This window comes from Lontra canadensis, unplaced genomic scaffold (assembly GCF_010015895.1).
Source record: "Lontra canadensis isolate GAN:19392208 unplaced genomic scaffold, GSC_riverotter_1.0 scaffold144, whole genome shotgun sequence".
NCBI classification, from domain to species: domain Eukaryota; kingdom Metazoa; phylum Chordata; class Mammalia; order Carnivora; family Mustelidae; genus Lontra; species Lontra canadensis.
The window spans coordinates 1255498-1281345 of NW_022631138.1; the positions used below are offsets into that span (position 1 = coordinate 1255498).

A 25848-nucleotide genomic window follows, 5' to 3' on the forward strand; every position below is an offset into this window, starting at 1 on the left:
AGTTGGGGAACACGGTGAATGAAATGAAAGATGCAGTAGAGAAAATTAACAGCAGACCTGACTGAGCAGAAAAAGAATTTGTGAAGGAGAAAAAGAAAACAGTTCATTTGAAATTATCCAGTCAGAGGAGAACAAAGGAAAAGTGAAGGAAAAAGAATGAAGAAAGCCTCTCTGAACTATGGGACACCATTAAGAAAAGCAATCTATGCATGTTGGAATCTCAGAAGGAGGAGAGAGGGAGAAAGGAATAGAAAGTTTATTACAGAAATAATGGTTGAGAATGTCCCAACTCTGGAGAGAGATTTGGATATCCAACTTCATGAAGCTCATAAACCCTCCAAACCTTTCAACTCAAAAAGATCTTCTTCAGTGTATATTATAATAAAACTGTCTAAAATAAAAGACAAGGAATTTTAAAAGCAGCAAGAGAAAAAAATTCCTCAAATACAAGAGAACCTCCAATAAGGGTGTCAATGGATTTTTCAGTAGAAACTCTGTAGGCCAATAGAGAGTGAGAAGATATATTCAAATGCTGAAAAGAAAAGAAAAAAAAACAAAACCCTGCTAAACAAAAATATTTAACCTGAAAAAGTTATTCTCCAGGGGCACCTGGTTGGCCCAGTGGGTTAAATAGTCGGCTCAGGTCATGGTGTCAGGGTCTTGGGATCGAGCCCCGCATCAGGGTCTCTGCCTGGCAGGGAGCCTGTTTCCTCCTCTCTCTCTGCCTGCCTCTCTGCCTACTTGTGCTCTCGCTCTCTCTCTCTCTCTCTGTCAAATAAATAAATAAATAAATAAATCTTTAAAAAAAAAAAAGTTGTTCTCCAAAAATGAAGGAGAGTTATAGACTTTCTCAAGCAATAAAAGCTGAGGGAGTTCATCACCACTAGACCGCCTTGCAAGAAATGATGAAAGGAGTTCCTCAAGCTGAAATGAAAGGATGCTAATTAGTAACATGAAAACATATGAAAATATAAAACACAATAGTAAAAGTAAGCATATAACCAGATTTAGAATATCCTAATACTGGAATATGGTGATATGTTAAACATTCAACCCTAGTGTAAAAGTTAAAGGACAAATTATTAAAAATAATTATAATAATTTTTTAAGGGATACACAAAATAAAAAGATGTAAATTATGACCTCAAAAACAAAATGAGGAGGAATAAAGATGTAGAATTTTTTATGTGATGGAGCTCAAAAAAGACTGTTATATCTTAACAGTATATTCTGTAAGACCCATGATAATTACAAAGCAAAAAACTGTAGTAGACACAAAAAGTAAGGAGAGACAATCAAAGTGTATGTTTATGGAAAATAATCAAATCACAAAAGAAGATGGCAAGAGGGGAAAAAAGGAACAAGGGAACTACAAAAGAGCCAGAAAACAATAAAATAGTGTAAATAAATCCTTACATATAAATAATTATTTAAATCTAGATGGATTAAATTCTCTCGTCAAAAGGTATAAAGTGGCTAAATGGAATAAAAATAAAAACAAAACAATACCCAACTATATGCTGTATATAAGAGACTGACTTCAACTTTAAGGACACAAACAGGCTCACAATGAAGGGATGGAAAAGATACTCCATCCAAATGGAAACCAAAAGGGATCAAGGGTAGCTACACTTACATCAGACAAAATAGAATTTAAGTCAGAAAATCTAACAAGAGACAAAGAAGGTCATTATATAATGATAAATGGGTCAATTCATGAAAAGGTTATAATAATTGTAAATATAATGCACCAACATTGGACTACTTAAGTATATTAAACAAATACTAATAGATCTGAAAGGAGAAATAGTGCAATAATTGTAGGCGACTTTAATATCTCACTTTCAGTAATGGATAGATCATCCAGATGGAAAAGTGATAGGGAAACTTTAGACTTGAAATATACTTTAGACCAAATGGACATAACATATACAGAACATTCCATCCAATAATAGCAGAATGTGCAATCTTCACATATGCACATGGAACATTCTCCAGAATAGATTGTGTGTTAGGTCACAAAACAAATCTTTGCACATTTCAGAAGATCAAAATCCTACCATCTATCTTTTCCAATTGTATATTTTTTATATGAGACTAAAAACCAATTTTATGAGACTAAAAACCAGTAACATACCCAACAGTGAAAGTTTGAAAGCTTTTCCTCTAAAATCGGGAACAAGACAAGGTGCCCACTGTCACTACTCTTACTCTTCATAGCACTGGAAGTCCTTGCGGGAGAAATTAGGCAAGAAAAAGAAAAGGCATATAAATTGGAAAGGAAGAAATAATGTTTCTGTTTGCAGTTGATGTGATCTTGTATATAGAAATCTAAAGAATCCGCCAAAAGTTGCTAGAACCAATAAATGTATTTAGTAAAGTTACTGGCTACAAAATCAACATACACAATCCAGTTGCATTTCTGTACACTAACAACAAAATATCTGAAAAAGAAGTAAAGAAAGAAATCCTGTTTATAATAGCACCAAAGATAATAAAATACCTAGAAATAAATAAAACATCTGAACACTGATAACTATATGACTTTGATGAAAGAATTTAAAGAAGGCACAACAAATAAAAAAAATATTCCATGCTCATAGATTGGAAGAATTAATATTGTAAAATGTTCATACTGAATCTATAGATTCAATGTAATTCCTATAAAAATTCCAATGACACTTATCACAGATAGAAAAAAGAATCCTAAAATTTGTATGGAACTGTAAAGGACCCTGAGTAACCAAAGCAATCCTGAGAAAGAACAAAGCTGAAGGCATTACTCTTTCTGATTTCAAACTATATTACAAAGTTATAATAATCCAAACAGTGTGGTACTGGTGGTACTGGCATGAAGAAGGACATATGGACCAAAGGAACAGAATGAAGAACCCGGAAATAAATCCATGCATGTCCAGTAACTAATATTTGGCAAAGGAGCTAAGAATACTCAATGGAGAAAGGATAATCTCTTCAATCCATGGTTCTGGGAAAACTGGATGTTGACATGCAAAAAAATGAAATTGGACCCCTATCTTACACCACTCACAGAAATTAACTTGACATGGATTAAACACATAAACATAAGACTTGAAACTGTAACACTTCCAGAAGAAAACAGGGGGAAAGTTCCTAGACATTGGTCTTGGCAACAATTGTTTTAGATACCATACCCAAACACAAGCACCAAAACTGAAAGTAAAGAAGGACTGCATCAAAATAAAAGGCTTCTTCTCAAAAAGAAACAATGAACAAAAGAAAAGACAGTGTATGGAATGGAAGGGAATATTTGCAAACCATATATCTGATAATGGGTTAATATACAAAATATATAAAGAAATTATACAACTCATTGGCAAAAAAAAGAAAATAACCCAAATTAAAAATGAACAAAAGACCTGAATAGTTTTCTAAAGAAGACCTGAAAATGGCCAACAGATACATGAAAAGGTGCTTAACATTACTACTCACCAAGGAAATGCAGATGAAAACCACCGTGAGATATCACCTCACACCTGTTAGGATGGCTTTTGTAAAAACAGAACAAAACCAAAAGATAAAACATATTAGCAAGGATTCAGAGAAAAGGGAACCCTTGTGCACTGTTGGTGAGATTGTAAATTGGTACAGCCAATATAGAAAACAGTATGGGAAGTACTTCAAAAAATAAACCTTGACCTAAGTTTCCTTATAAAAGTTTTAACTCAAAATTAACTACTTAAATATAGAACATAAAATCATAAAAACTTTCACAAAAATTTTTTAAGAGAAAATCTTTGAGAGCATGAACTAGAAAAAAATTTTTAGATTTGACATCAAAAGCACAATTCATAAAAGGAAAAATTGGAAAACTAGACTTTACCAAAATTAAAACCTTCTTCTTTGTGAAAGACCATGGAGATGAAAAGACAAGCTAAAAACTGGGAGAAAATAATTGCAAACCATGTATCTGACAAAGTCCTTGGGTCCAGAAGGTGTAAAGAATTCTCAAAACTCAACAGTAAAAAACCATCCAATTATGAAATAGGCAAAAGTCATGAACGGACATTTCCCTGAAGAGGACATTCCAATGGCAAATGTGAACATGAAAAGATAAGCAACATCCTTAGCTGTTAGGGAACTACAAATTTAAACCACATTGAGATACTACCACAAACCTATCAAAATGCTAAAATTTAAAAAATATTAATAATTTTATTATGCCAAAGGAAGCAGAGAAACTGTATCACTCATACATTACTAGTGGGTGGATAAAATGTTACAGCCACTCGAGAAAAAAGTATTCAGTTTCTTAAAAAACTAAGCATGTGCTTACCATAAAACTCAGCAATTATACTCTTGGACATTTACTCTCAGAGAAATGAAAACGTGTACTTATGCCAAAACCTGCACATGAATGTTCATAGTCAGTGTATTTGACACAACCCCAAGCTGGAAACAACCTAAATGTCCTTCCCTGGGTGACGGGGTGGCCTGACCCGACACGTCCATACCACACTCACCAGTAAAACACAAACACTTGTTGACTCTCAGCAACCTGGATGCTGAGTGAGAGAAACCAATCTTAAAAGGTTCCATACTGTACGATTGCATTTATATAACATTCTAGAAATAACAAAATCATGGTGATGGAGAACGGGGTCAGCGTCTCCAGGAGTGAGGGAGGGAAAAGAGAGGGAAGGGACCATAATTATACAAAGGTAGCATGAGGGATCCTTGGGATGGAACTGTTCTATATCTTGCTTGTGGTGGTGGTCACATAGAGGTATGCATGTGATAAAACTGAACAGAACTGTGCACACATGCACACACACATAACTGCATGTAAAACTAGCAAAAACTGAATGAGATCTGTGGATTGTACCAGCACCGTTTTTCCTGGTGGTGGTATTGAAACAGTGCTGTATTTTGGAAGATGTTATGGTAGAGGGTACATGAGATCTCTCTGAATCATTTCTTACATCTGCATTCTTAAATTTGCATAAAAATAAAATTAAAAAAATGAACATTTGCATTGATAAGTTTAAAAATATATTAAAGATATATTAAAATACTGTAGATTGTTATCTTTATGTGGAAAAGGCTCTGGATGCTTGAAAAAGATTGATATTGAAATGAATTTTTATAATGTAAAAATTTTTATGAAAAATTGGCTAACTTAAAAAGTAATGCAGACATTTTTGGAATGGTATTCAGTTATAAGTTTAGTCCACTGAAAACTAAAATGTTAGGTGGCAGCTGTCTCCTGCCCCCTTATTATTTTAGCTTTTAGGGATATCTATAGTTAAGTAAATAATTTAGGGGGAATTATTTAAGAATTGCCATTTAATTTGGGCTAGATTAATAGTTGCCTGCTCTTTGGTCTCCCCCCTAAATGTTGCTTTAAAAAAAAACCTCTTCTTAAGAATATTCGGTAATCAGAGGGGCACCTGGAGGGCACAGTTGGTTAAGGTCAGATTCTTGGTTTCAGCTCAGGTCATGATCTTGGGATCCTGAGTCTGAGCCCTGCAATGGGCTCTACCCTTGGCATGGAGTCTGCTTGAGATTCTCTCTCCCTCTTCTTCTGCCTCTCCTGCTCACACAAGCGTGCTCTCGCGCGCTCTCTCTCTCTCTAAAATAAAGAAATACATCTTTTATTTAAAAAAAAAAAGAATACTCAGTAATCAGACATTGTACTAATTCACATTCTCCATCTCAGCTGGTGATCCAAGTGTGTGAGGTTTTTCAACAACTTTCTCCTCTGGGAGTATGTTTTAAACGTTAGCATGTGGTTCGGCATCATCTGAGTCTGAAATTATGATTCAGTGCTTTAATTGCAAAGCTCTAGCTTGTGGGCAAGATGGACAGATGGTTTAATCTACTTAGGGGATGGTCACAGTTTCTAACTATGAATGAAAATGGAAGCCTAGGCAGAGATGGGGACTACTTGCTATTTGTCATGTAAATGAGAGAATGGGCAATGAGAGGGAGGGACTGCAGACCATGGCGGGGCCGTAATCGAGGGATGCTGGGCAAGAGGGAGGCTGAGCCCCTGCTCAGGTGGACATGTGCCAGGACAAAGAGACAGAGGATTGCTGCAGTAAGAGCCCATGGAAGGACTTCACGTCCGGGCTGAGGAAAGAAGCCAGCAATGGCTCAGTCTGCCAGAAAGGAGATAACCAGAGACCTTAAAACCAGATGGTAATAACCTTCTTTGGCTGGTTTTCCAGACAGACATCTCTCAGACACGTGCCAGACAAACACAACCTCAAGCCATGACTGAAGTTTATTCTAAGGCAGAAAGACTTGTTTTATAAGTAGTATGTGTCAGGAGTCCCCAGATCACCCTCAGGTTTGACAGTTCTCTTGGACTCACAGGACCCAGCACGTCACTACAGTCATGGTTAGGATTTATTGTAGCAAAATGATAAAATACGAAATCAGCAGAGGTAAAAGGCACATGGGGCAAAGTCTGAAGGAAACCAGACATGAGTTTCTAAGACTCCTCTCTCACTGGAGTCACACAGGACATACTTAACTCTTCGGGCAATAACCGTGACAGTGTATGTGAACTCTTGCTTAGCAGGAAAGTTCGTTGGACACTCAGCATGTAAGGTTTTTATCGGGGGCTGGTCATGTAGGTTCCCTCTACTTAGCGTACCTCAAAATTCCAGACTTTCAGGAGGAAAACAGGTGGGCAGCATAAACCATATCGTTTGCACAAACAGTTCAGGCACAGCGAGTCATACTTATTAGTCAGGAAATGGTGGGAACTCTCCCCAAATCCAAGTTCCCAGATGCTAACCGAGGGCCATCCTTGCAAGCAGGCCTTTCCAGGAATAGCAGTCTATGGCCTGCTGTGCTGACTCCTTTTTGCAATGGTGCCATAAGATGCCCTTCCTGATTTCATTGCTAAGAAGAGGGAAGATTAAAGGTGTGGGGGGGGTGATCACTTTGGAAGTGATCCAAAGGCATCCAGAATTAGGAAGAAAGAAGATATTTAGACACTACGGCATAAATAGGAGGACTGGAAAACCAAGGAAGGGCTTCTGATTCAGGAGGATGATGACATGAACAACCATATTACTGCTCCTCCCTCCTCAAATCCCATTGAAATAGCTGGAAGAAAAAATAGAAAAGAACAGATCTGTAGGGGCATGGGCAGTGGAAGAGGAGCCATCAGAGGACCAAGGAACTTGACCTCTTTCTGGAGAATGGAAAGCAGATGGGATGGAAATGATGGGTCAACCCAAGTGGAGAGGGCTGGAGGTGAGGGTTGTTACTTTGGGTTATCACTGAAAAGACACTGAGTTACAAGGGTTGAGAGCAAGAGAGGGATTGGGGCAGAGAACCAGGCATTTCTGTCAAGCCCTGCCTAGGAGCAGGATGGCTGGGCTCCTACATCAGAACCCTTGACTACACTTGTAGCATCTGCCACAACTCTGGAAACTGCTCTGGGAAAGGACACTTGACAGCCTGCTGAGGGAGGCCTTGGTCTCCTTGGGTGAGAGACCAAGACCTCTCAGCACATTAGCTTTGTGCTGGGGAGAGGGTCAGCCTGCCTGCTTGCCACCAGTTGACACACCCTACAGACAACCTGTCAGATGACAGGTCCTGTTTTGTACCCAGAGCTTTCAGGGTACCTGGCATCACACAGAGTTGGGAAAGGTGTCTCTGGCTGCCTGCATTGGTCAACCTGGCTTTCTACGTGAGTGTTGGAATCTGCCCATACTGGGGAGGCTTCCTTTCTCTGGGCTGGATTTTGCTTCAATTGTACTTCCTGAGGCAGAGATAGAAAATTAAGGAGACTAGGGGACAGCAGAAACCGGTCAGTGAGTTTCATAGTATTCCAGTGTTACCTACAGTGCTTTCAACCCTCTGCCCCATGTTGAGACTCTAGTGATCTTCAAAGTGGTAGTATTGCTGTCCCATGATTGAGGAGAGGGGGAAAGAGCAGGCATGCACTATCGAGTTTCTGCAGGCTTTACATATTTCCCTTTACGCAAGACGAAAGGTCCTCTGACCCTTTCATTATTTTCCTGGGGCAGAGGTTGTAGGCCCTTGGTGAAATTTAATTATGTCCTCCACCAAATCCAATTATGCCCCACACCCATGAAATCCCATTATAACTTTCTTTGCTTCATTAGAGATACAGCAGAACAGGTGCCTTCCTAATCCACTCTGGCAGATTTCCTAAAGAGTATCAGTCAGAGGCTTTGCATAGATTGGTCATTACTCTTCTTTGCAGGCAGAGCAAAAATGCAAAAATGCAAATGACCTGTGGTCTAACTTGCTTAAAGACCATGTAAGTATCTGGTTTCCTGTAAGAAAGTTGATTCCTTAGAGATTTTAGGCCCTCAGGACTATTTTCCCAAGGACATTCAGTTATTTTTATTCTGTTTTTCTTGTTATTTCCAGTTTTTACCTAGAAAAATTTCAAGTAGAAATTTTGAGAGAAAAATGGAAAGACTAGTACAGTAACACTTGGATTATATTCTCCACTTGGGTAGATTCTCCACTTCCAAGTGTCAATACTTTGCTATATTTAAATGTCCTCTTTTTTTTTTTTTTTTTTTTTTGAGAAAGAGAGAGAGAGAGCACGCACACACATGGCGAGGGGGGGAGGGTTGGTTGGAAGGCAGAGATGCAGAGGCAGAGAGAGAGAGAGAGAGAGAGAGAATCTTAAGCAGGCTCCAAGCCCAGCATGGAGCCCAAAGCAGGGATTGATCTCAGGTCCCGAGATCATGTCATGAGCAGAAATCAAGAGTCAGATGCTTAAGTGACTGAGTCACCCAGGTGCTCCTGAATGTCCTCTTTCTTATTCTGTGCATGTGTGTGTGTGCATGCCCACACACATGCTTGTGTAACCATGTGAAAGTAAATTGCAGACATCTGTAAAAACTTCAGCATTCATTTTCCAAAATAAAGACAGTTTCTTACTGAGCACAATACCATCATCATACCTAAGCAAATGAACAATAATTCCATAATGTTTTCTAATGAGGATAAGCAGACATTTAAGGAAAATCAACAACATGAAAATGAAGGAGCAAGATGAACAAACAGCTGCTGGTACTGAAAGAAACAAAACAGAGAAATGAAAACTAATTAGTATCCTTAGATATTGTGACAACATTCTCATCTATAAAACAAGAAGAGCCTGTTATGAAAAATGAGCATTACATTAAACTATAGTAACCATAGTGCAGAGAAATACAGTAAATTAAAATTAGACATTTGCAAAATTTTAAAATTTTGTTGAAGGATAAATTTGAGAAAACTTCAGAATGAAGATCAGAAAAACCAAGTGAAGAGAAATAAAGAGGAAATAAAAGATACAGATGATCAATCAAGGAAATCAATGACACAAGTTTTGAAATTGGCAGGACCCACTGGAAAGGGTCACAGCCTAAATATAGCCTGGAGAATTTCAGATCACTGGCTAAGGTCAAGAAGAGGGTCCCCAAACCTTAGACTGAAAAAAAAAAAAAAATCAGATTACTTACCAAGAAAAGAGAACAGATTGTCTCAGCCCTTTTAGCAGCAATGCTGAAGGCTAGAACAACACTTTTCAAGTCTGACACACCCACACATCCCTGGAGATGCTGTTCAAGTTCAGATTCTGGGGTGGCTCGGGGGTTCTGCATTTCCAGCAAGCTCCTAGGCGATGCTGAGGCTGCTGCTCTGCTGACCACATGTCGAGTGGCAAGGATCTAGAATAAAATGGAACAATGTCTTTAGAATTCAGAGGAAAGTCATCCTGAATGTAAAATTTCATAGCTAGCCAAATTATTGATGAAATATGAGGTAAAATTAGACCTACAGATATTCAGTTGCTCCGTAAGTTTTCCTGCCATGTGCTTTCTGAATAACATTACTTGTAGATGAAGGGCAGAAAAGGAATTAAGAATTAGAAAGACATGTATCCTTTCTGGAGCTAATCCAGGAGCTTGTATAAAGAAATATCTGGATAGTAGTGGTGTGGTGAGCCTGGAACACAATTAGTCCCAATTAGAACAGGAAGTCAGAGGATCAAAAGAATGGCTTCAGAAGGAAATGACTTTGGCTCGACAAATAGAGTGATTAAAAAGCAGGAAGATCTTAGTGATGTGATGGAAAAGGCATACGTTTCTTCTTGAAACAAGGAGGGGGAAAGTCCATTAATATTTCAGGAAAAACAAGACTGCTTAAGAAAAGTGTGCTCCAGATATGAAGCAAACTAAAACATGACAGGAAAATCTGTTTCAACTTGACGCTTGGAAATGTTTCCTTCTAGCAGAACAAAACCCACTTAAAAATGTTATTTATGGAGTGAGGTCTTAGAAGAAAGGGATTGGGCAAGAGACTTCTACTTTTTATTTAAGACCATTTAGTATGGCTTGATTTTTTAAAATCGGGTGTATTTAAAAAAAATTTTCTTAAAAATACCTTCTTTAAATATGAAAGTGAAGAAAGAGAAGGAATGAAGAGTAACAGAGAAAGGAAGTCCTTTCTAAAAGAGAGAACAAAGACCAGTGTATCTCTCTTTCCCTGTCTCTGTCTCTGTGTCCGTCTCTCTCTCTCTCTCTCTCTCTCTCTCTCACACACACGCGCACACACACACGCACACATGCACACCCCTCACCCTTTAGCCTTAGCGATCTCCCTACTCCCTACCACTAGAGAGAATTCCACATTCTTCTCCCACACACACAGGACCTCAGGGGCTAGAATGGGGCCTTGGGACCCGTATGATGTTAGGTGAGGGCAGGACCTCAGGCTGCTAAACCAGGACTCTCCCTGCTCCTGGAAGGACCCACACAGTAAACCGGAAAGAACATTCTTTCTGGGGCCCCAGCCTTCTGGCTATAGCTGAGCAGCAGATGAAGACGTTGAGATGGCAGATGGAGAAAAATACAGATATCCCTGAAATCAAAGGTGAAGGTTGGGTCAAACCCAATCTCAGGGCCATGGAGCATCAGTTCTGAAGTGCCTGAGATCTGGATGGCAAGAGGAGCAGCAGGTACAGAGGGGATGGGGCTGTGAATGACACGTCTGTTTACCCGAAGGATCAGCTACCTTCCTAATCTGAGGGCTCTTGGAGAGAGAGAACAAGGGGGTAAGCTGAGGGCCTGCTTGACCCAGCAGATCAGGGGCAAGTGGTTCAAGGGATGTTCCCTAAGACCTACAGATGGGAAGTTACACCCAGAATCACTTCCGGTGATGGCAACAAAAACTAAGGGGAGCTGTGTGGAATGAGACCAGAGAGGCAGGCAGAAGCTCAGAAGCTGGCCTAGTGAAGGTTGTGAAGGCCATGGGTAGAACTGCCAAGAGTGGGCTTGGGACCCAGTCTTACCCCGGCATCCAGGCCAGGGTGGTGGCATTGAAATGGAGTGGGGAGGACAGCTTGCAGTTCTGCTTAGGGAATAGAACTGACATGAAGCATTTGTAAAATGTGCTCATTTGGGGGACCTTGGAGGGACTTTCGGGTGATGCTCTCCCAGAAAAGCTAAGCAAAGTAATTCGAACAGGCATTCTGTTTTTCTATTTCTAAACCCAATGACCAATACATGAAGCTGGTACCAGTTTTTTCAAAACCAGATGTTTTAGCATCTAAATATTGAAAGGTCTCCCCTAGGGCTCCAAGTGTGAGGTTTTGGAGAAAGGGAGCCTTCTGAATCTGGCCCACTTGTTTATCCTTATTCCTCCACTCCCCAAGGTGACTTCATTTTCTCTACAGAGAGATTGGTTTTGGCATTGTTTTTCAAGTTGGGATCTATGAGTTCTTTACGAGAATGTGTTAATTATTTGTTTTAACTTTGATGATAATCTAAACAGAAATAGTCTAAGTACTTATGTAGATTGTCTAGATAACACCATAGACCCGGAGGCTGCCTGCCGTAGGATTCCCAACTTCGTCTTCACATTTACAGGCCCTTTGGCCTGTAAATAATAAAAATAATATCACCTTGGTCACCAGGAACCAACGAGAAGAGAACAAATGTAGGTTTTCTATGACCAAAACAATGTGTTTGTGCCAAGTGAGGCCAAGGGGTGCTATGTTGTGCTGCTGAAGGAAGATTTCATCATCAGAGATTGGAAGGAGAAGGGCCTCTTTCCCCCCAGCCCTTAGGGGCGTGGGCATAACCCATCCACAGGAATCTGCATGGCCGGGGAGGGCCAAGTTCATGCTGCAAAACAGTCTGCCACATGGTATTAGGGCTGTTGATATGAATCTCATTAGTTTTATAGTTTTGCTTATATTTAATTTCATAGTTTATAATTGAACGAGAGCCACAAACATAAGGTGTTTATATCTAGTTAAATGTTTGAACATGTTCAAGCAACATTATAATTTGAAACAACTTAAGTCAACATTGAGGGTTAAGGAGAATTTTTGTTTTCCTTCGGAAAGGGTTTGTGCCTTACTCGAGATATGGAAGACTTCACAGGATTTCTTTTTTTAACATTCTCCTCCTTACCATTTATTTATATATTTATTTAGTCACAGATGTAAAGCCTTAGTTGCTTTCCCTTCTGAATAAAAGAAAGTAAGTATACCAGTGATATCTACTCCAAGCAACTCCACTGGACATTTTGTTGTTGGGGGTGGGCTTCAGGAGAGGCCGGACACGTGTGTGCACTGCAGGGAAACTTGCTGTAAAGGGCAGATAGAAGTGTGTGGAGGGGGAGATGGGGGATGGCTTAGAAGGCAAGGATTGGGGGATGGGCCTGAGAAGACTGGGGACAACAGCAGCAGCCCTGCACCGGGGAAAGTGGACAAGCTAGATTCAGGAAGGTCAACTTGGACCCAGCTGCCAGTGGTGGTAGCAGTCAGGACACAGCTGGCTGCCTGTAACACAATATCCGCCAACATGGCCTAAACCATAAGAACATCTCATCCTCCATGGTAACCCCAGAGCTGGCTCAGGGGCCTGTTTGCCCTTAAGGCCCAAGCCTTTCGCCAGCATTCCACCAACACTGGAGTGGTTCCGGGGTGGTCTCATCTGCATCTTAGAAGGCATTCCAGAAACCTAGCCCAGAAGCCCTCAGCTGAACTCCTCTGAGATCTTACTGGCCAGGACCGTACAGTTGGCCAAGGCCCTTCATGGGAGCTGAGGGTGAGCACTGGGCATTCTCCACCTCTTTAGTGAGAGAAGGTGTGGGCCAGAAAGCAAAGACTGTGTGGGGGCTAAGGGCAGTGAGTCGCAGACAGCTGACCAGTAGCACCTGTCCTACAAAATAAGTATGCTCCTGAGCTGGGCTCTACCATTCAGGAAGAACTGGGCTGGCCACAGGTGGCTGGTTGATGAGGCCAGGAAATGGAAAGGGACAGAGATGGGGGTTAGGGGCCCACTCCCAGGCTCCTTACACCGCATGGGGATCTTTGGCATCCTTGGATGAGGCCCACGACAGGGGTAACCAGACCAAGGGTCTTCACAGCCAGGCAGAGACCCACGTAACTGCAGCAGAGCCCTGTAATCTCAGAGCACCATGGGGGCTGGGGCAGATGTGGGCCCCTGCCCTCTCCGTGGAGCTGTTGCTGGTTACTTCCCACTGACTGCTGCCTCAAGGGAACGTGGGTTCAGGCTTCCCAGAAATTCCAGGTTTTCAAGAGAAGAGGAAAAACATCATTTGTTTTTTAATGTGAAAGGGCAGGCAGGGGGGAGGTCAAAGAAAACATGTTTGTGGGGTGCGCTGAGCCACAGAGCCTGGCATCAGTAGGTGCAGACCTCCTAGCCCCAGCCTGCTTACCTCCTTTGGAAGCTTCTGCTCTAGCAAACATGGTCCCAGAACCTGATGGGTGAGATGGTGTCCATCCCTGGGGAGGAGTGAGGCGAGGTGGTAAGCTTTAAAAGTTCCCTTCCTACAGTCCAGCACATTCCTGAGAGTTTGCCTGCCAGGCTTTAGGGTTTGGGGCTGACCTCTAGCTGCAGGAAGTCTTCGCATCTGATCGGTCACCTCAGAACCTGCAAAGGACAGGGCTCTGCAGGAAGGTCTCCAAGGAGGCCAGGGAGGGAGGCCTCAGGGGCCGGTTTGCCCATACTGACTGAAGGTGAAACCCTTGGCCTAGCCTCTCTGAGCCCCCACCTGCTCCCCGAGGATCGTCCGCACCTTGTAGGATTCTTGTAGGATGGACTCTTGTCCAAGGGACTCTCGTCCGTCAAGCAGTCGGCACACAGGAGGGGTTCCCTCAAGGCTGTGTCCTGTTGTTGCTTCTTCTCCATTTGATTACGAATTCCTTGGTCAATGTGTTCATCATTTTATTTATATAGTTTCTTTAATAGAGTCCGCATTTCTATAGAGCTTTATTTATATAGCATGAAATGGAGACACGTTCCTTGTCTCTTGGAGGTCCCCTTTCCACATTTTAAAAGTGGAGGTCATAACCCAGACTCTATAGGGATGTTGTCAGTATTAAATGAGAGAACACAGGCAAAGCGTTAACTGTGGTTATTGGCACATATAAGGAAAAGCTCAGTAATGTTAACTTGTTGCAGATATAGTGCAGGGCACATAATAGATGCTCTGTAAGTGCTTCGTGGGTGCCTGTGATGTGAGAGGCCTTGTTTGGGCTGGGCCAGGCAAGGGGCTTTCCTTGCAGCTATGGGCAGTGTTTCCAAAGCGGAGTCTAGATCAGGGCAGAGGCAGAAAGCAGGAAGGCTGTGTCCAGCACAGAGCAGAAGACCGAGTCAAATCTGTGGAAGGAGAGCAAGGTCCAGGTGGGAGAACCAGGTGCAGCCTGGGGCCGCAGCAGCTCAGGGTGAGAGACAATACACGGCAGGAGCAGCCTGATTTAATGTGGTCCAGGTGCCTGGCATGGCCTCCGAGGCTCTTCACAGCCAACCCCTGCCTACTGCCTACTCTGGCACCCACGCTTCCCCATGCTTGTGCCTTTAGAGGTGTTCCTCCTGCAGGGTGAAAGCCCTTGTCTCCTTCCCCTGTTCCATCTCAGAGACAGAACTGTGGTCAAGTGCAAGGGGCTTGGTTGCTAGTGCCCCTCCCTGCACCACCCCCTACCCTACCCAGTGAACTCTGAATTTCCCTCAGTCACCCTCATCCTGTTTCTCTGTCCTACTGACTTTTCCCCCAGCTCACTGGCTTCTTGCATTCTCTTGGTACCCCCAGTGCCCAGCACAGAGCCTAGAGCACAGGAGAGGCAGTGTAGGTGTGGAATTATTAAAAGCATGGGCTCTGGGCTTAAGTCCTAGCTCCAACACTTCCTAGCTATGCGAGCTTGGTGACCTGCCTAACCTCTCTGGGCCTCAGTTGCCTTATCTGGGCAATGGGATGATTCTGTTAACTACCCAGAGTTGTCAGGAGGATTAAATTAAGTCATTCCACATAAAGAGTTTGGAACAGATCTTAGCCTTAGTAGGTGCTCAAAAAAAATGGCAGTTGTTACTATTAGGTATCAAACACGTGAATGAACGAATGAATGAAGGTTATCTGTGCCACTGAAGGGACAGATGTTTCTTATTCATCTCTATAATCCCCACAATACTCAAGAGTGCCAGTAGGTGCCTTGCACACAGTGCATGCTCCATAAATGTGGGTGGCATGAAGGAAGGAAACCACAGGGTTGTGCTTTATTTCCTCCTGGGAGGAGACATTGGGAAAATAAGTTAAATTTGATCCAGATTTAACCAAGAAACCAATGGGAAAAAAAAAAAAAAACCCAAACCAAAAAACTGACCACTCCTAAGATCTACTTAGTGCATGAATTTTTGCTGGGCTTACATCACTGCTTTGGATCCGTCCATCCTGCTAAAGTATAAAGTTCAAATCCATGTTTAAGGTCCAACAATTACTCAGAGCATTGTACGTGTGGGTTTCTGTGTTAAACAGCTCTTCCTCTCTTCTCCTCACCCCTCCTCTCCCCTCCCTCCCTCCCTCCCTCACTTCCTTCCTTCCTTTTCTTCTAGCCAGAGAATTTTTCAAGAAATCTCACCTTGATGAGATGTCCAGCACCTAAAAGAGGAAAAAAGTGAAGGGCTCGGGGAATCATATCCACTTGGCTTTTTCTTCAGTCTCACACCCCGAGTGACACCTGAGCTGCCCTCGGGAACCTAGGATGCTGGATGTTGATGTAATAGGAATGTGGGACACGCAGTGACATTTGTGTCGGCAGTGCTACTGAGACCCTGAGGGCTGGGTCCAGCTTCGTGGGGTGAAACCTAGACAGTCATATCGGACATCACACTCAGAAGGACCTGTGCTGGGGTTTAACATGCCACTCTCAGCATCTTGAAATTCTTCGTAATTTTTGAGCCAGGGGCCCTGCATTTTCATTTTGTGCTGGGCTCCAAATGACATAGCCAGTCCTGCCTAGGGCATGATTTGGGTCCCAGTGCCGTAAGAGCAGCCACTTTGAGCGGCCCCATCACCCCATGTGGTGCAAGCCTGAGTGCAGCCCCATTTCCCGGCTTGTCCTTGTTACATAATGGATGATGTCTGGTGGCTTCTCCGCAGACACTGTGTTTTCTATTCTAATTGGCTCTCAATATTTCTATCTTGGCAGTGGATACCACTTATTAAGGCTTTTTCATCCAAGTTTCACTGTACCTGGCATAAATCAGTGAAATACTTAATATGTAGAAATGCTAGTTGCTTCATAGGTGCCTTGAAAAGCCATTTGACCTAAAAAATATATATATATATATATATATATATATATATATAACTTTTATTGATATTATATAATCACTGTTGCCTGATGCATATGATATTCATTATAAATGCATGTTTATGATGTCATTTTTCTGCACAGTTTTAGACTCATAGTTTCCAAATGTTGGCTGTAGATTAGCATGATTCCTCCTACAGATGGGATCTTTTTTGAAAAGGCAAGCTCACGGCTCTTCTGACTACCCAGTCCCCCAGAGTTCCCCTAAGAAAGGGGCTCCTGTGCAGGTGCACTGGGGATTAATCAAGTATATAGAAGAAAATAGTATTCATATTTAGAACCAGAGAATGGAGTAAATAACCACAGAAACAACACGACCACAAAAACGGTCACCTAGAAAGCAATAACATCACAAGTTGTCACAAGAAAATCTTGTGAGTATTCAAAACACCAGACTTAGAGAAGGATGTAATCACTTGTATTGTAAAAAGATAATATATTTTTCACTTGACAAAATGATCTACTACTAGGTTCGTTTTCACCTAATGAAATCTCTACTACAAGTAAAATTGTATTGAATTTCCTGATTTTGCTAATCACTATTGCTGTGTAAGATATCATTCTGGGGGGAATCTGAGTCATAACTACATAAAACCTCTCTGTACTATTTTAGGTTTTCAACTTTTTGTGGGTCTGTAATTATTTTAAGAAAGGAAGTTAAAATTTTTATATACGTGTATGTACACATACACACACACCATAGCGTATTATAATGTGTTTAGGAGCAAATCTATGAGTGAAAACAAGCACTTTTTTTGTCACATGCCCAGTCAAGATGGTGACTGGTCTCTTTGCCTCTCTCTCTGGTCATTTATCAAATAAAGTATTGGGTTTAGAAACTGTAATGCCCAAACCCCAGCTAATGGTAGCTGATAGCTTCAGTCATTTAATCTTTCACCAAGGGAGTACCAACAGCAGGAAATAAACTCATTTTTAAATTCATATTTTCTTGTCTTATGACCTAGAAAAGGAGGAACAATGCCAAGAGCAAGGAACAAAAAGGAAAGAAAAGGGAGCAAAGATCCAAAATGACTAATCTGCCAGAGCCCGATTTGTCTGTCCTTTCTGATAAGTTTAGCACCTGGACTGGATTATTACATCATTCTAATTTTAATTCTAGTTAGAGTGAATTTTTTTTCCCAACTTAAGTTGCTTAAATCAGAAAAGTGGAAGTAATGACAAAAGCTAAAGGAATTGTTAAGGAATTGAACCGATTGGATAAAATATTGAAAACAGGAAGGAGACTTATTTATTTATTCGTTCATTCATTCAGGAAAGACTCCTCTGCTCTCAACTCTGTGTCGTCTGTTGTCTGACGCTTTTAAGGATAAACAAACCATAATCTCTTAGCGTTTACCTTCCAGACAGTAGAAAGACAAGAAACCAGGAGACAAGTTGCTTTGCTCTGTATCATCAGGCATCAATAAATGCTATGAAGAAATAGAGAGAAACGTAAAGATATGGAAGGGTGGAAATCTGAGAAAGGAATCTTTAATGCTTGGAATGATGTTGCTCTTGTAACAAGAGGGAGATGGAGTTAAAGATGTCATAAATGTAACAGATTAGCAAACACAAACAGTTTCAATCTTAATCTTGGTGATGTGTCAGTGAAACTTGATTGCTATATGATTTTAATTCTAGTTAAAGTGAGTTAATTTCTCCCCATTGCTGGGAATGTTTTAATTTTTACACAGATTTCATATAGCAACAGACATAAAAATCTTCACATCCTTTGACCCGTGATACTGTACTCTGATTCTGGGTTGGGTTTTTTTTTTTGTTTTTTTTTAATTTGAGAGAGAGGGGCGGGGGGGAGGAGCAGAGGGAGAGGGACAAGAAGACTCCTGCTGAGTACAGACCGCCCCCCACCCCCAATGCAGGGCTTGATTCCAGGGCCCTGATTTCATGACCTGAGCAGAAATCAAGAGTCGGGTGCTTAACTGACTGAGCCACCTAGGTGCCCCAGTACTGTGATTCTTATAGATACTGAACCTAAGGGTGCCTGGATGGCTCTGTGGGTTAAGCTTCTGCCTTCAGCTCAGGTCATGATCTCAGGGTCCTGGGATCGAGCCCCACATCTGGCTCTTTGTTCAGTGGGGAGCCTGCTTCCCCCTCTCTCTCTGCCTGCCTCTCTGCTTACTTGTGATCTCTCTCTGTGTGTCAAATAAATAAATAAAATCTTTTAAAAAAAGATACTGGACGTAATGCCCTCTTTTTTATAAAAAATATTTTGTAATACCCCCTTTACTACCCCAAAGTGAAATTATAGATAATACAACTTATCTAGAGATATAATTTCGAGAATTCAAGACAATACTTAAAAGAAACAAAAGGAATTTATAATAAACATAATAATATAGAGGACAATGCCTGCATCTATGCATGGGATTACCATGGCAGCCTCCAGCAGACAGAGGCCCCACGTTAGGAACCTGTCATAACTGGGAACATCATACCAGCTTGCATGTCGCTGGTCTAAAGCAAGTCCTATGGCCTTCTCTAACCTTAGGGGGCAGGGAGGTTAAGCCATCCATAGGCCCAGATGGGAGGAACCTGAAAGCTTTGGTGTAACTGAGTTAGGTTCTGATCTATCAGTTGGCTGTATGGGTTTGAGTACCTAGCTTTGGGCAGGACACTGACTGTGGCACAGTCTTCTGCGGGTCAAGACTGAATTGCATGACTGGCTCTGCCCAGCACTGCCAGCAAAGCTCCCCTAAGCAAATATGCCTTGATAAGTTTCCAGCATCTCTCTCATAGGCAGGGTGACCCTTTATAAAGATTTTTGCATCACTTGGATTCATGAGATTCATTCTCTGGTAATAACCAGGAAAAAAGGGGGGGAGGGGACAATGAATGCTGTTTGTCTAATATATTGATATCAAAACAATTAATGACAGTATAAAATTGGAAAAAAGCCAAATATCTAAGTGAATGGGAATGTCTAATTAGCTATGATGGTTTCAAACAAAAATATTATACAGCTATTAACCAGGTAACTAGAATCAGAAACAGCAATGTGAACCAAAATGTCATTTAAGATATACTGTTTATTGAAAGTATATATATCATTTAATGTCATCTCTATAAAAAATCACTGTATCTGAAACAAAGAAGGAAATATTGTAGAGTTTTGTATGTGATTGAATCAGCTGTTTGTTACTATGTAACGAACCACCCCAAAATGGAGTAATGTAAAACAACACCCACTTGTCAGCTCATGGTTGTACGGGTCAAGGGTTTGGGCCGGGCTCACAGTGGGTCATTCCTCTGCCGGCCTAGCGGGCCCACTTGTACCATGGCGGTCAGCTAGAGGCCTGGCGGGATGTTTGGTCCAAGGTCGTCTCACTGACATGTCTAGTACTTGCTGCCAACTATCCCCTGGGCCTCTGTCTGTAGCAGGCTAGACATGGACACCTTTTTTAAGCAAAACCGGAAAACATGCAATAATTTAGGGCCAAATTATAACTTTAAAGCTGCTGAGGGAGAAGATTGATGGAGCTTGTTTTATGTATACATTTTAATTCTGTTCCCCAAAGGCCTAATTAACCATAGGATATTAGAGGCAAAAAAGAAAACAGACCATCCATCTATCTGGATCAGGGATGGCAAGTAGGTTTTATCTGAAGAGTCAGCTAAAATACTGGGTTCCAGGACTGGCCTTAGAGGCTGACATCTCAGGCGGGAGAGAGAGCAGTAAGTAGTTAGCTAGTTAGTCAAGTGAGCCTTGGGGGAGGGATTGACAGTGGTAGGGTAAGCACCACCCATTCGCCATGGCAAACAGAGACCTCTGGGGGAATGGGGTTTCTATTTGATTCTTTCCAAGGAGTTTGCTAGAAGTAACTAGCCCTTAACTGGCTGCAGCATTTCAAGACACTCTAGCATTTTTTTTTTTTAACATTGTTGACAAATGACTGACAAATCATCAATTGTCTGGCCAGGTTGTGGTGCGGGCACTGCTGGCTCAGTACAGCAAACAGCATAAAGAGAAGCCACTGGTCAGCTGCCTCCGAAACTGGGCGGAGTCTGGGAGGGACAAGCTGAGAACCAGGTACGTAACTGCTTAGGCCGGGACCACCCTTGGCCCTCGGTTTCTTATTACTGGGTCTGAGCGCAGGGAGCCTTGTCACAGCACAACTCACTCTTGCTGAAATTTTAAATATTCGGTTTATGCAAACAGTCCACAACTAGGTAGCATTGTGCTCCCACTCCCCAGCTGGAGAACCAGAACATTGCTGATTCTGTTCTTATTCTACTGCTATTCCTTCTTTATTGTGTGTTCACTATTCCAAACACATCAGAGGTTTTAATCCCCCAAACTCCATGAGGTTGGTTATTATTTCCATTTTGTAGATGAGAAAACTGAGGCATAAAGGTTAAGAAATTTGCCTGGGGGTATGTGCTAATAAGCGACAGAGCTAGGATTTAATCCCAGGTAATTTGGCTCCAGGATCCATGTTTTGCTTGTTTGTATTGATGTTTTAGAATTTTCTTTAGGCTTAATAAATAAGGAGTAATGTATGTGGTATTCTGTAGCTTCCTGTTTTCACTCTACTTTGTTTCTAAGATTTATCTAAGTTGTGATATGGGTAGATGAAGAACTGTTCTCTTTGTTTATCATATTTCATCATGTGTATATACCTCAATTTACTTATCCATTCTAATCTCTGATTTCAGTGGACACTTGGATTATATTTTTGATATTTGGTAAAAAGCTCTTATGAAAAATCTTGCACGTTCTCTGGGGAATATGTCTAATGTCTAAGTTTCTACAGGCCTTCAAATTTAGTTGCAGTGACTCAGAATAAGAAATAAATTTTACATCAACCACTGACGCCCACACATCCATAGCAGCCCCCCCCCCGCCCCGCCACACACTCACCCAACAGACACCACTGAAACAAACATCTCATGAAACAATGCTTAGCCTATTAGTCGTCATGGTCTCTGGTAGTTTTCAATTGTTTTTTAAAAAATACTGATCTCAATCCTTTAAACTGATTTTAAGACCCATTGGTGATTTGCAGTGTGTTGCTGTTGTATATTATTACCTAGAAGTGAGATTGCTGTGTGGGGAGTATGGCAATGTTCAACTGTACTAGATAGTAACAAGTTATTTTTCAAAGTCACTGTACAAATGTATACCTTCACCAGCAGCACGTGTCCTGTGGAACCATATCCTCACCAACACATGGTTTTATCAGTTTTCATTTTGTTAATACTATATATGCCTATACGTATATATAAAGATCTCTCTCTGTGACTTAAAATTGTGTTTTCCTTATTGCTCTTAAAGTTGAGCATGCTTTCACAAGTTTATTTGCCACTTATATTTCTTCTCATTTGAAATGCCTGTCCACGTGTTGTGCCCAAATTTTCTTTTTCTTTTTCTTTTATTCTTACTGATTTTTAGGGTTTTTTTTAATCCTTTATTGTTACAGACACTACGCCTACCTTCTACAAGTCTGTGCCTTGTCTTATTTTTTCTTTATGGTGCCTTTTAACATAAATTCTTAAATTTCTGTGGAATTTATCAATATTTTATTCTACACACTTGCTGAATCTTATCTACTTTCAGATCTTGAAGTATATGTTTTTTAAAGTTTGAAAGTTTCCTCTTTCACATTTAATTCTTGAATCCAGTAGAAATTTCTGTCTGTAGTGTGAGGAAGAGATCTAATTTCATTTTTTTTCTCCTCTAGGGATTGTCAGTTGTCCCAGCACCATTTACTGAATCGACTGTCCTTTACTAGTGATGCGGGGCCCACTCTGGCACTACTGTAAATTCCCATTTCGGAACTTCTTTGTTCCTTGCCTATTTGTGTATCCTAATCCAACAATACACTGTTGCAATTACACTAGATTTATAATTATTATATTATGTTATATTATATTATATTATATTATATTATATTATATTATTATATCTAAAATATAATTCAGAGTTGTGTTGGCTTTTCTGGGTCTTTTGCACTTCCATATAAGTTTTGGAATCAGTTTGTTAAATTTTTCAAAAAGAAGCCCTGCAGACACAAAAGGAAACTATTCTTTGACTGTGGTTTTATGAGATATATAGGGTACTCAGATTCATAAAGACAGGAAGTAGAACATGGTTACCAGGGGCTTGGAGGAGGAGAGAATGGGGTGTTATTATTTAGTGGGGACAGCATTTCAGTTTGGGAAGATGAAAAAGTTCTGGAGATGAATGGTGGTGAGGGTTGTACAGCAGTTTGAATATACTTAATGTCATTGAAATGCACCCTTTTAAAACGGTTAAAAATTTTATATTATGTATATTTTACCACAATTTTTAAAAATCTGCTGTAATTTTCTTTCAAAGTATTAAATCTATAGATTTGCAGAAAAATTGACATATATACATATAAAACTGATTCTTATCTCAAAGATTTTAATCTTCTATTTTCTAGAAATCTATAATTTTCTCTATACATAGTATATCCTTTGATAGATTAATTTCTAGGTACTTTTTGATTTTATTATTGTAAAAGGAATACTTTTAAAAAATTATGTTTCTTTTGTGCCCATTTATTATAAAAATAGTTGACTTGTATATATAAACCTGACCACAAAAAATAATTCCTTCTGTGTCTATAGAGTCTTTGAGTGTGTTTTTTCCATAGACAATCATACCATCTGCAAATAATGACTTTTTATTTCTTTCCACTTGTTATTCCCTTTTATTCTTTTTCATATAGAAGGTATTTTTTTGTTTTAGTCCTGGTTTTAAGAAGAATTAGCTCAACATTTCACTATTAAGAACGATGTTTGCCAAAAAAAAAAAAAGAAAGAAAGAAAGATGTTTCTGAAGGTTTTGATAGACCCACTTTACTTCCTAAAGAAGCTCCACTTATTGTTATTTTAAACATATTTTTGTCATTACTAGGTGATGAATTCTACTACAAATGATTTTTTGCTTCTATTGAAATGTTATATGTCTTCTTTAGTTTGTTCATGTGATAAATAACCCTCATAAATCTTTTAACGTTAAACTACTCTTTCCTGCTTGGAAAGCATTCAATTTTGCTTTGCTGCATTGTCATTTTTATATTTTCCTGAGTTTGGCTTGCTAGTGTTGTTTTAGCGTTTTTGTTTACTTATTGGTCTACTGTTTTCCTTTCTTGTAGTTCCCTGATTTGAATTTATATGAAGTTTTACTAGTTTCATAAAGCTATTTTGGGAGTAGTTTCTTATTTTGTGGGAGAATTTGGTAAGTTATCTGAAAACTATCTTGGCCTGGGAGAATATTTAAACTACTGATTCACTTGCACAACACGGGTTTAAACAGCACAGTGGTCTCCCTTCGATAAACACAGGACAATACTGTAAATGTATTTTCTCTCCCTTATGATTTTCTTAATAACACAATCTTTTCTCTAGCTTATGCTACTCTAAGAATACAGTATATAATACATACAACATACAAAATATGTGTTGGCTGTGTTTGTTATCGGCAAAGCTTCCAATCAACAGTAGACTATTTGTAGTTGAGTTGTAGGGAAGTCAAATGTTATATGAAGATTTTTGATTGCATGGGAGTCAGCACCGCCCCCCTCACCATGCTGTTCAGGAGTCAACTGTAGTTTAATTGTTTTAAGACCATTTAGGCTTTCTCTTCTTGTGTTGGCTTTCATAAATAATATTTTCTGGGAACTGATTATTTTGATTTGAATTTATTGGCATAAGGTTTTTCATACTGTTCTCTGATTATCTTTTAAACTTCTGCTAGATCTATAGTTATGTCCCATTTGTCATGCCTAAATTGATTTCTAGAGTTTCTGTCTTCTTTATTAGTGCTTAATCTTACAGGAAGTTTGTCTGTTTTTTAGTTTGTTTTTTTCAACAACCAGCTTTCCTCTTTGTTGATCCCCTCTATGGTACCTTAGTTTTCTATTTCATTGATTTATGCTCATAAATATGTTGCTTCCTTTATTCCATTTGTAAGGAATTTATTGTGGCTTTTAAATTTTTGTGTGTTTTTTAAATTGCTATTTTATTTGGAGGCAGATTATTGGTCTCTGTAACCAAAATGTGTGGAACTAATTTCCAAGGAAAGTATTTATTAGGAAATGTCATCTTACAATCTTGATTAAAAACAGGGGAACACAATAAATAGTAGTGTGTGGGACTTTTCATATCTGTTGGCATAAAGTGAAATTAGGAAATCTGTAGTCTGTCCTTTTTTCTTTTTTTCTTACTACTGCCCAGGTTCCTGTTTATTTAAACTGTAGTCTATTTTTTTTTTTTTTTTTTTTTTTTAGAGGCGGGAGAAGGGCAAAGGCAGAAGGAGAGCAAGAATCTTAAGCAGGCTCCATGCCCAGCATGGAGCTGGACACAGGTCTTGATCTCACAACCCTGAGACCACAGCCTGAGCTAAAATCAAGAGTCAGATGCCTGACTGACTGAGCCATTCTGGTTCCTCAAACTGTAGTCTATCTTAAAGCTTGGAAACATCAGCTCCCATATTCTAGGACTGTTTCACTTAAGTCTCTATTAGTTGTAATGTCTCAATTTATCCTCACACACTCTACAAAGTCAGTACATCTTTTTAATACGTCTAGCCCTGAATGAGCATTGTGTAGTACTATTAGCTTTCTCCCCAATTTATTAGTTTGAAAATTTTCCAACATAATAGGGAGTAGAAAGAACAGTACAGTTCCCGTCAGAATCCGTTCCATCCATTCAGGAAACTTGTTCCCAAACTGGCAGCAAATCATCTGTCCTTTCATTTCTTTTCCAGATAGCAGAGCAGGGCTCGCTTCCATCATTCTGAAAGCAAAACAGACCCTCACCCATATGCAAATCTATATTCCTAGCAAATTTTCCGGGATAGACTTGAGATGTGCCAAAGGCAGTGTTCCAATTGTAAATATTTGGAAAGTTCCAGTCCATTTATTTTTGTCTCGGTTATTAACCTCCAAAACAGTACACATCTCTCCCCGCCGCCTCACATCCAGGTTTTACTGATTCAGTCTGTCTGTGTTCCTCTACTTAAGTCCCAAAATCTTGCTCTGATTTTTATGTATATTGAGGAAAGCTGTTTCATCCAACATGTTTTCAGTGTACGGGGCACTTCTCTAGGCATTGGTGACATGGCAGTGACTGTGGGTTCTCAGCCCCCGTGGAGCTTATAGTCTAGTGGAGCACTCAGATGGCAGTCATACTGACCACTCATGAGAGAAGGACCC

General features: G+C 40.3%; 1 protein-coding gene across 5 annotated transcripts in view; it reads left to right on the forward strand.

The window, feature by feature from the left end:
* Positions 1-25848, forward strand: part of ACOXL (acyl-CoA oxidase like) — a 326290-nt gene that overhangs the window by 198088 nt on the left and 102354 nt on the right. For all 5 annotated transcript variants that reach the window (XM_032843889.1, XM_032843891.1, XM_032843892.1 and 2 more), the window contains exon 14: positions 20584-20693. In XM_032843889.1, coding sequence (XP_032699780.1) covers positions 20584-20693 — 110 coding nt within the window. The remainder of the gene's footprint in view (positions 1-20583; positions 20694-25848) is intronic.